Source organism: Clarias gariepinus, chromosome 12, assembly GCF_024256425.1.
Source record: "Clarias gariepinus isolate MV-2021 ecotype Netherlands chromosome 12, CGAR_prim_01v2, whole genome shotgun sequence".
Taxonomy (NCBI): domain Eukaryota; kingdom Metazoa; phylum Chordata; class Actinopteri; order Siluriformes; family Clariidae; genus Clarias; species Clarias gariepinus.
In genome coordinates, this window is record NC_071111.1 from 15,442,602 (window position 1) to 15,454,614 (window position 12,013).

The following is a 12,013-nucleotide window of genomic DNA, read 5'->3' on the forward strand; positions in this document are numbered from 1 at the left end:
ACTGTGGGGTGATTTTGATAGAAAGTTTGCACAGTGCTGCTCCCATTCCAGTCAAGCCTCATGAAGATGAGACCTCTGCTTTCTCTCTTTCCCATCCTCCATCCCTCCCTCCCTCTATGACCACTTAGCTCTGAGCCTGCTTGATGAACCTTCATCAGACAGGGACTTGTCAAATACAGTACACCAGGATGCTATTAAGGCTGCACAATAAAATTCCAATCAATCCCTCGACTCTCTCGCACTCACAGTTCACTTTCAACCTACAGTATCTGTGATTTCTTCTTACTCTCTCATTCTGCCGTCCTCTCACTCTCTCTCCCGTTCTGCATGTGCTGAGTGAGGTAAGTTTGCCTATCAAATCGTGTCTCCATAGTTAAGCTATGACGGGCACGGCGATCAAAGGGTAAAGAGTGAGAATACGCTTTTGTTAGCTAAAAGTGAATTAACTGAAGGAAATTAATCACACACTTCATGCATTTAAAAATCTCAATGGGGAATTGTCAAAAAGCATTTCCACATTTTGAATAGTTACAGCTTGAAACTGAAATGGAATTATATGAAATTATGTTTCATAAACCTGCACAAAATGGTCTGTAATACTGAGGGGATTAGACAGAAAATTTTTACAAAAAGAAAAGGTAAAGTTTGATATTTTGTGCATTCTGAGATGATTTTCTGTTTACCACATTTGTGAAGAGTGATTATTTAAGTTACTCTATTCATCCTGGCAGCTCATATCAAGCTGACCTTTTTTCTCTGACTTCTCTTATCAATTGTTCTCATTTATTTGTCACTCATCTGTCAGACTGTTGTAGGTAAGAATCCTAGGAAGTCAGCAGTTTCTGAGACATTCAAACAAGTCCTTCCGACAACAACAACCATGCCATGGTTACAGTCACAGAGATAACATGTTTCCTTTTTCTGTTCTGGTTTCCTTCCACAGTCCAGACATGCAAGGTAGGTTAATGTCCCAAGTCGGAGTGCGGATACCTTCAGTTGCAGAAAAGCAAAAGATGAAATCTTTAAAGATAAGATCAGTAAAGAGCCACTGACACTAACGGGAGTAGTGGCATTATAGGGGTAACATCATATTGTGGGGATTTGTTTCTTTCACAGAGACCGGGAAAGTGGTACGGGTTAAAGGTAAGATGGGTTAAAACAACACAGAGCAATCCTAAAATCCTTAAAGACTTGCAACTTATCTTGTTTTCTAACAAAGCTACACAGCACTATAGATCTTGCTATTCAGACTCTTAGTTTCCTTGATTAGGGATTGCCAAATATATCTTGCATGAATTGTTTCTCTTCTGAACTAAACAGGCCCCTTAATGTACAATATAAGGTGTTCATTAATGAAGGGGAGTCGTTAAGGTATAATGGTCGTACATCTTATACTGTACTTCCATGTGACCTCAAAAGGAGCTTGTTGGGATCGGCCTTCCCAATGGACATGTGGAGTGTTCTTAATCGTCCTGTGGTCTCGTGTAAAACCTCCATCACCTGTTGAATTTCTTTACCATTATATCTTTTAAATTTAGGTACGCTACTGATTGTGATTTTGAAGTGTTGTTTCCCCTGTGCTCATCCTCCTCATCCTCACTTCACTGGACTACATACACCATGTGTTTTGGTATCAAATCAGCCAGTGTTGAGGGACATTACTTTTTAAAGTAACTAATTATATTACAAAATTACTATCTTTAAAAAGTGATCAGTTACATTACAGCTGTAATCAGGGGTTTTATGTAATTAAGTACAACTACTCAGTTACTTAAGGATTTGTTTGTGTGTACTTTATTCGAGTATTTTCGTATTTTTTACTTCTACTCACTACATTTTTATAAACAAAAAAAATACTTCTACATTACATTTTAAACCGAGACGCGTTCCTTTCCAGCTGATGAACACACAACAGTGCTAATCTAAGCAAAAGCTTTTATGCTGTCACTCACAACCTAGCATGACGCCATGTGGAAAGGACAGGAATTCCACCAGTCCAAGCATTCCAGCTTACAGAAACAACTGCCAGGACATTCTGAAAGTGCAGGTTGGTTAGCCCACCAAGGAGATGACAGTTATCTGGGCAACAGATCCCACCCAATGTTTATCTGTGTGGACTACATGCATTATACCGGGTAGTAATGATAGCAACTAGCTAGCCAAGCTACAGAAAGACCCTAAGAATGTTATATACCATACTGTACCAATTCCTGACTCAATCAATCTTTCCTAGACTTGCATATTAATTCCAACAGCATCAACGTCAATTGCTGTTTATCAGTAACTTGGTGTGATAGATAAACTTGTTTCAATACTTTTGTACTTAAAGTACATTTTCGAGCATGTACAGTACTAAGTACGTCAACTTGAGTTGTAGTGAAGCATATTTTAAGGCAAGTTTGTGTTCTTTTGCCTCCTCTGAACAAACCAATCATCTGTGTACCCGTTCACTTGCTTTTCATATTTTCATTTTTATTATTAACAAAAACATGCTTTAATTAAGTTTAAAAATGCATTTTATTTGGTAAAAGATTTAACTTTCTATCTTTTAATAAATTCTTAGAAATCCATTCTTTTTCTTCGTTCTAACCCTATTTCTAAGCTCTTACCCAAATCCTTTATGCAAAATGTAAAACCTTGTTAAAAACATGGCCTAACGTCCACTGGTAGTCAAAATCTTGTGACTTTTAAATACATTTAGTCACTGTGACCTTTAAATACTTAAGTCTCAACTTGTTTTTTTAACTTTAGACAAAAAACACAAACATTTTATACACTTGAACGCAAAAGAAACTTTACCTTTATTTAAAAAAAAAACTTGTTCAATAAGCTTTTAATAGCCAGGTGTCTCTCCATGTTGCATCAGTGGTGATGCTCTCAAATGTATTGTACTCGAGGGGACACATTTTGTATTTGCTTCAAGATTTCCCTTTCCTGTGCAACTCAATCCATCCCTGGCTTACGGGTGGCAGCATTCTGGATGGGGTGGATTGCTTATGACCATGTTTATATTGTTTATACTCATTCAACTTGGGTAGATTTTTTTATCTGGATTAGGGTTACTTTAGTTTAAACTACTCAATACTTGGGAAACAGAATCAGTTCCATACACTTGACAAATAATACATGGCTACCCAAAAAAAATATAATTGGGAGGTGGGTAGAATTCAACTGTAAAGTTTTATGGTCTCGTTTTTATATGCTTTTATTAATATTTTTAACTACACTAATAAATGGATATATAGCACTCAAAGTAGGTGAAATGCCAAAAACAAGCTTTTAACAAGTGTATCTAAAGTAATGTAGAAAGTAGCTCAAACATGCAGTGTGTGACATCAGCTGACATCACATTGCAATGACTGGGTGAAAGGTACTGTATGTTGATCCAAGAAGAATGTACATCTGTACATCTCGATCTCTCTTTCCTTGAACAGGTGCACTAATGTGTGTGTGTGTGTGTGTGTGTGTGTGTGTGTGTGTGTGTGTGTGTGTGTGTGTGTGTGTGTGTGTGTGGGTGGGTGGGTGTGTGTGGGTGTGTGATGTGTGGGTAAGATCTTGCTCTGGGGCACACCTGCTACTTTTTTTCATTGAATACTATATTTTTTTAATCACATACCACACTGTCATATGATTTGTGAAGGGCCATTTACATAAAATTCCTTTCTTACAAAGACAAGCAACTGACATTACAGAATAGCTTTAAATGCTAAATCATTAATAATTAGTTTAAGGTTATAAATTCGACATCTTGTTTTTTTCACTAAATTTCAGACTTTAATACAGGAAGAATAAATTAGAAAAGTACTATTTTAAAGACTCTATTAGGTCTATTAAAGACTCATGTCTCTAACCCCAGTAAATGGAGCAAGTACAGTGGCTTAGTGGTCAGCACTGTCGCCTTGCACTGGAGGTCCAATTCCCACCTCGGGATCTGTGGCCATGGAGTTTGCATGTCCTCCAATGTGCTTGAGGAGTTTCCTCCAGGTACTCTGGTCTCCTCCCACAGTCCAAAGACGTGCAGGTTAGACTAACTGGCATTCGCAAAATACCCATAGTGTGTGAATGACAATCAGGCACCGAGCTAGCAACCCCTACCCATAAAGTAACTGCCACAGAAATGAAGAATATATCTCTAGGGTGGGGAGTATCCATCGCTGGATGGCACGGGGACAGACCAAAAAAAAACCTTGTAAGTACTCGCTGGTTTAATGAGCTGGATTTGGGTTAATGAATTCCATTAAATCAAGTATGTGTTTTCTTTATAAGAGAGTGAACATACCAAATGATAATTAGTTTTCTAAACATCCTGTGTTGCATTTTGACAGACCTGTTCTTATACCACATTCAATGAACTTTATTTCCACTAATACAGACATGATGCCCATATAAGCTGATCCATTCAGGAATATAGAGTCTTATATGTACATCCTCATCTTGTTCCCCTCTCCCGGGACAACACCAGAATGAGGAATTCCACATGCTTCAGACGACATTCCTTTCGGCTCCCGGCAGACTCTGCTTCTAATAGGCTCCTGAAACAACACTAAACTACTAAACAAAGGGCAGGTCGTTCAGCTGCCCATCAACTCCTCACTGATCTTACATCACTATTCAGTCACAGATCAGCCATAAAGGATGTTCCCAGGGTGGGGAATGTATATGGCAAGCTACTGTGATCCCATTCACACAAGGAAGTCAGACACATTCTACCGTTTAAGCTTTCCTTACTAACCTTTCCCTCTGGAACTGAGAAACAGTTGTTCTGAAACGTGTTGTGGCTAAAAACCCAGGCTAGTATGATTCAGCTAAGTTCACACACTTAATGTATTAATATTAATCATGTAATGTCATTAATTGTATGCCAAGGAACAAATCAGAAATTCTGCCAACGCCATAAAAAATGACACTGACATGCATGGGCAAAATATATTTTGATCTGTAAATACAAAGTACGGCATGTAAACAGAAGTAGAAGGCATGGGGATAGTACTGACTGGATCCTAACCAACAGTCGCTTGTAATTAATGGCTGTCACTTCCAAAATGGCTGTCATGTTAAAAACGTCTGTAATGTAGTACCAAATACAACAGTCTCAAGTATTTTCCACCATCCATGTTGGCCAACATAGTGCACTAATAGGACCTGAAATCAACACAACCTGTCGTCCTTCTCTTCCTCCTCCTTATCATCATCATCATCATCATCATTATCATCTCAGTAACCGCTCAATCCTCTTCATGGGAGCACTGGACCAAATTATATGAGCTAGACTTTTTCTTGACTCTAAGCTCCATCTCTATACACAACAGAAAATATTAGGTAATATAAATATAAAGGTATTAACCTTCAAAGATAATGGTAAACCAAGTTTGCAGAAGGAATGTGGTCAGAAAAATAACTTAATGAAGGTAATCAGAGATCGCTAACATTCTTGGCGAATTTGCTTCATAAAATATTGACAGTAGAAACCATATCTAGGAAGGTTTCCACATGCACAATGTGAAAGCAACAAAGCAGCTAAGCAGCGGTATGACCATAAAAATAAACTTGTTAGTGAAGCGAACTAAAAAAAAATTTTTCTGTTTGGACTTGAAAAAAGTAATGTGGTCTGATCAGTCTGATTAACCATTAATTCCAGAGCGAGGACACTCTAGGTTAAGAGGGGAAGTATAGGAGCAATGCAATGCACCCATCAACACTTTTAATAATGCAAGTTTAATAATTATAACGTATAACATAATGAGGACTTTCATATATAAAGTTTCCATCCAGTTTTTTTCCATTACAAATGGCAAGCAAGTATTTTTGTATTACTGCACTGTAGCTTGTGTTGAAAAAAGCCCATGTAAGGATTAAATGAACGTGTTCATCACAATGGGCTACAATTTACATTTAAATATGATATGAGCCATATGAAATACTCTACAGTGTATTTTTGAGACAACATAAACACATATTGAGACAACAAAAAATAGTCTCTAAATTAGAACCCGATTTTATTTTCACAATCTAAAGTCTCCTACCAATCACCAGTCAACTCATGTACAGCAACAGACACCCGCATAGAGATACTGCATGGTACCGAACTTACCAGAAAGTTTCCACAGAAGGCTGAGCTCTAAGCGTCCTGAACGGCGCATCACTTTAGAGAAACAGTAGAAGAACACAGTTATTTTCCTTAGCGTCCTGCTAAAGTCCCTCCTCAGTGCCATGACAGGTGCCCACCAAAAACCTTACGCAGAAGTCCAGACATATCTGTGTCTCCCATGCATACGATAAGCCAGTTCTTTGGCCATAATGAAATGTCTTTCACTCTCTATATTTCCTCCGCTCCTCTGTATACCGCCTTCTTTCAGATAGTCCCCTGCTCATGTGTATGTGTGTGTCTGTGGCCCCATGGTTTTCTACTGTGGTCAGTCAGCTGGTCGGAGGGCGGTCCATTGTTATCCATCATTATGTTGTCACAGGGCAGTGTGTCTACTCTAGACACACTGCCACTGCTGCTACACAAACGGGCAGATGGATATTAGTGGAGCCAACAGGTGGGTGTCAAATAGCAAGACACAATGCAGACAAGCAAGCAATAGCTATTCATGCTATTCATGATCTCATTTTTACCCTGTCGAGCATGTGCCATTATCATAATTCACGTAGGTATAAAAGTCCTGCCATTATGGACACACATCTTTAAGCCTTTTAATACTGCATAAGTAGGACACAAATGAAACCTTAAATGACTATCATAACACAAATCAGAGGTTTATATACCTAAAATCCTTTCATAAACTTTGACATAAACATGATATGGTGGAGTTTCTATGAGGAGATTTATATTTAGCAATTTTTGGAAGGAGTCTCCAGTGTCAGCACCTTGAAACAGTCAGTGGATAAGTTTTTCTACACAAGAAGTGTACATGGTCCTCTGTAGTGCTACGTTTACTAGTTACATATTGTAATTTGCCTATAGGTCAATGTGATTTTTTTTTTTTAACCAAACTGTGCAACCCTAGTACTCAGTATCGACAGCTTTAATGTTTTTTAGTAACATATGCCACATTTCTTTTATTTTTTACTTTAATACACAGATTAAAGAGAGGCTAGTGAGGAAGCAACTGTTATTAGCTGTCATAAGGTAAGTGAGAACAGGAAGAAACTTGCTTTGCACAACATTAAACATAAAAGAGTAAAACGTACAATATTACTTAAGGCTCTTTGCTTACTTTCTTTTAGTCGAATTGCCAGGTTTGGGGAATTGTCCCTATGTATAAAGATTTTATTATTGAAATATTCAGAAAGATTGCTGAACAATAAACATGTACAAAGCACATCATAAGTAGTAACTAAATAATATACTGTGTGAAAAACAACAAGTACCCATGGGCCGGCAGTTTTGTGGGAGGAGATAGTTTCTTGATGAGGGAGGTCAGAGGAGACTGGACAGCCTATTAGTCACATTTACGGAAATAACCACTCTTCATAACTGTGATGAGCTTACAGCTTTAAAACTTAAAGTTGCAGCAGCAGAAGACCATTTTCGTTTCTATTTCTGTTAGTCAATTATAGGAATCTAAGACCTGGAAGTGATCATTTTCCCTTATTCTGATGTCCCATTCTTGAGAACATAAACTGAAGCTTTTGGCCTGTATCTACATGATTTTAAGCAATACAATCTTGTCAATTAATTGGCTGATTGAATAACTACAGTACATGAATAAGTAGCTGTATATAGGTTTCTAATAAAGTGAACAGGGGTTAAACTGTATAATGTATGTGCCAGTAAAGTCTGTTTTTCATACAACCTGGATAGAGTGCCAATCCATCACAGGGCACAAGCACACACAATCATACATGCAAAATGGCTAAATATGACAGTTATTTGGCAATATTAGAATATAATTAGTTCCACAGAAGGCTGAGCTCTAAGCTGTAAAATTACTTACTGTACATGTGATGCTTAGGTGTTACCCTTTTAAGAATGTAGCTATATGTTAAACACACTTTCCTAAAACCTACAGAATGTCACCAAACAAGCTGAAGTATCAGCAAGCTACAGGTATATCGTACTGCAATGCAAACTCTATCAAATCAAAACAGGAAAAATGAAAACAAGTGCCTACTGTATGTGTGGCAGCCTGGGAAAACCTGTTTGACATCTTCTCCTGAACACATTTCTGACAATTGTTTCCTTTTTGCATAGCTCACAACTACATAAAAACTCTATAGCCGTTATATTTAGAATATGTAGTATGTACTGTAGATGTAGGACCTTAAAAGGTGAAGAAAAGAAAAAAAAGTGAAAATCTCATTTATAGATTCCACTCTGAATAATATGCATCACAAGAGCATCACAGACATTCAGACAAGTGTGAGCTGACTATGAACTCAAACCATTATGCATAGGTCCATTTAGCCACTATTGAACAAGCTAGCAAGCTTTTAGACTGCATTAAAAACATAGCTCATGTTGAAGTATCTTCTTACACAATATTATAGAAATGTCTAAACATTTATACAGTACTTTTTTTTTTACAAAGTTTGCTGCTAAACTGCTTTTTAGATCTTTGTTTCAGTTGTTTTTGTGATGTACTGAAATATAATTACAAGCACTTCATACGTTTCAAAGGCTTTATCGACAATTACATGGCATTTATGCAAAGAGTCAGTATTTGCAGTGTTGGCCCTTCTTTTTCAGGACCTCTGCAATTCAAATGGGCATGCTCTCAATCAACTTCTGGGCCAAATCCTGACTGATAGCAACCCATTCTTTCATAATCATTTCTTGGAGTTTGTCAGAATTAGTGGGTTTTTGTTTGTCCACCCACCTCTTGAGGATTGAACTCAAGTTCTCAATGGAATTAACATCTGGGAAGTTTCCAGGCCATGGACCCAAAATTTCAACATTTTGGTCCCCGAGCCACTTAGTTATCACTTTTGCCTTATGGCACGGTGCTCCATCGTGCTGGAAAATGCATTGTTCTTCACCAAACTGTTGTTAGATTGTTGGTAGAAGTTGCTGTTGGAGGGTGTTTTGGTACCATTCTTTATTCATGGCTGTGTTTTTGGGCAAAATTGTGAGTGAGCCCACTCCCTTGGATGAGAAGCAACCCCACACATGAATGGCCTCAGGATGCTTTACTGTTACTTTTCTTCTCCGGACAAGCCTTTTTCCAGATGCCCCAAACAATCAGAAAGAGGCTTCATCGGAGAATATGACTTTGCCCCAGTCCTCAGCAGTCCATTCACCATACTTTCTGCAGAAGATCAATCTGTCCCTGATGTTTTTTTTGGAGAGAAGTGGCTTCTTTGCTGCCCTTCTTGACACCAGGCCATCTTCCAAAAGTCTTTGCCTCACTGTGCGTGCAGATGCGCTCACACCTGCCTGCTGCCATTCCTGAGCAAGTTCTGCACTGGTGGCACTCCAATGCCGCAGCTGAATCCTCTTTAGGAGACGATCCTGGCGCTTGCTGGACTTTCTTGGATGCCCTGAAGCCTTCTTAACAAGAATTGAACCTCTTTCTTTGAAGTTCTTGATAATCCTATAAATTGTTGATTTAGATGCAATCTTAGTAGCCACAATATCCTTGCATGTAAAGCCATTTTAATGCAACGCAATGCAGGTTAGCATGGTTAACAATGGAAGAACAATGATTTCAAGCATCACCCTCCTTTTAACATGTAAAGCCATTCTAACCCAATCAGCCTAACATAATGATCTCCAGCCTTGTGCTCGTCAACATTCTCACCTGAGTTAACAAGACGATTACTGAAATGATCCCAGCAGGTCCTTTAATGACAGCAATGAAATGCAGTGAAAAGGTTTTTTTGGGATTAAGTTAATTTTCATGGCAAAGAAGGACTATGCATTTCATCTGATCACTCTTCATAACATTCTGGAGTATATGCAAATTGCCATTATAAAAACTTAAGCAGCACCTTTTCCAATTTCCAATATTTATGTAATTCTCAAAACTTTTGGCCATGACTGTACAATCTTTTGATGAAATATATTTCTGGCTTCTTTTATTTTCAATTTCAAAATATCTTTTTAAAGATATACAACGGGTTTTGCAAGATCGCCAAAGTTAATTTTCACATATAAATGGCTCCAAGATCAGAAAAGTAGCCTCAAAAATGTGCCAAGGTCACAATTACATATGATATATAATAAAAAATGAAGATAGGTGGCGTACAGCGTGGCTACTATCCTAATTATTAAATCGAGTGACTGCCTTACTCTTTCACAGGCTTATTTGACCGTCTGAGTCAGGTGTTACATTAAGAAGGTGGGAAAAGAAGCTTCAGTGAAAGTCACCTTTAGTCCAAGTGTTACATTTGAGTAAGCATATCATACACTTCTTGTGAATGAACAACTACCTAAAGGAGTACAAAATCTACAGCCTGGAGACGGCATTTTAGTGACAGAGTGGGAAGTTAGATCTAATAGGCAAGAATGCAAATGGACAGGTTTCCATCCGGACACTGAAGGGGAATAAATCATGTTAGCCATATGATAGGAATCTGTACGAACGCGACCTTTCAGTTGAACTTCCTACTAGGCAACAGAAGCTGGACAAGTCAACACAGCTCTCAAGTATTTTATATAATGTTCAAACCCTAAACTTATTAAAACCACTCAGAGCTGGACGACTGAAAAGGTCAAGTGTTTGCCTTAACTTCAGTTTAGACAAAGCTTTGTGAACTTTATACACTATTTGTTTAGTCCCAACAGATAGACTCAGCACCCAAGACTGTGACTAAATGATCGTATTATTAAATGAAAATTTGAAGACCATGCCTTAGACCATGAAAACCATACATATTCCTTTAAAATGCAGAAATTCTTAAGATTGTTGGCAAACAGTGACAGAATATAGAGGTTTACTACAAACCAGTCTGTCAACATACCGGTAGGTGTGTGTGTGTCAGTGTGTGTGTGGATCCAGTGCACACCTGTCACCTATGCTTTGTTTTTTGGATACGGGACACGCTCTGCAATAAAGCAAATCAATTTTCTCAAACGTATTCCCAGCCATTCTTAAATATTGCTGGAAGACCCGCCCAAAGGTGTACTCAATCTTCAGTCCTTCAACTTGAGAATACTTAATAATAAAGATGATCATTTTCTCCCTGGAAGATTTTGTGTAGGATATGGTTCATTTGCATTTAGGGAAAAGAAGAAATGAATGGTCTCTGGAATGTACATGTTATTATATTTGTGACCAGGGATCACAGACTCTTACTGGATTGAAGTTCCTTTAATCCAAGCACACTTGATCCAGATCATGAAATCCAGAACTAGATCAGGTGCTTTGGAATGTTCTTGTGTTGTATCCCCTAAAGGATAAATGTCTAATGGATATAAAGTGTAGTCTCGAGCTGTCACTCACCTATGCACATCAGGCCCCCCTGGAAGATGATGGCAAAGCAGACATCGCACCATCCTTCCGAGGTCTCCTCTCTGAACTCATGTCCCTCTCCTCTCTTTCCCTGCGCCCCGAATATGCTCCTTACATCCGGGGGTTTGTAGCCCTTCTTCCTGGCGCGCGGAGCCGCTCCTCCGTCGTCTGCGCATCTGAGCAGGTCGTTCGGGGCGTCTTTGAGCTTCTTGTCGGAGTGCGGGTCCCGCGGGACCGGAGCTTTCTTCGCTCCTCGCGCCTTGCGCATTTCGGCTTCTCCTTCTTCTCGGCGAGAGCGCGCGCGCGCACGTCAGGTAAAGTAGCGCGCGAGGTGAGACGTGAGGAGCGAGGCGCGCGCCACAGCCACGCCCACACACCTTAACACAAATCTCACATTATTTAACCCACAAATAAATCATTTAGTCGCCAAAATATAAGGGAATTAATCCAGATTCTGTGTAATCATGCATCAAAGGCTCGAAATGAAAAGAATTCTTGTCTTTAAAAGTTAAATTGTCTGAGGTGATTTAGTTTGGTTTCCTAGTGAACGAGTATTACAGTACGCCTAATGATGATTCACTACTAATACATCAGTGTCAGTTATGGAATTTTTTCAG

General features: G+C 38.7%; 1 protein-coding gene across 1 annotated transcript in view; it reads right to left on the reverse strand.

Moving 5' to 3' along the window:
• Nucleotides 1-11,664, reverse strand: part of rassf3 (Ras association domain family member 3) — a 52,230-nt gene extending 40,566 nt beyond the window's left edge. The window contains exon 1 of the mRNA XM_053508943.1: nucleotides 11,388-11,664. Within this exon, the coding sequence (XP_053364918.1) occupies nucleotides 11,388-11,664 (277 nt within the window). The remainder of the gene's footprint in view (nucleotides 1-11,387) is intronic.
• Nucleotides 11,665-12,013: the final 349 nt, after the last annotated feature.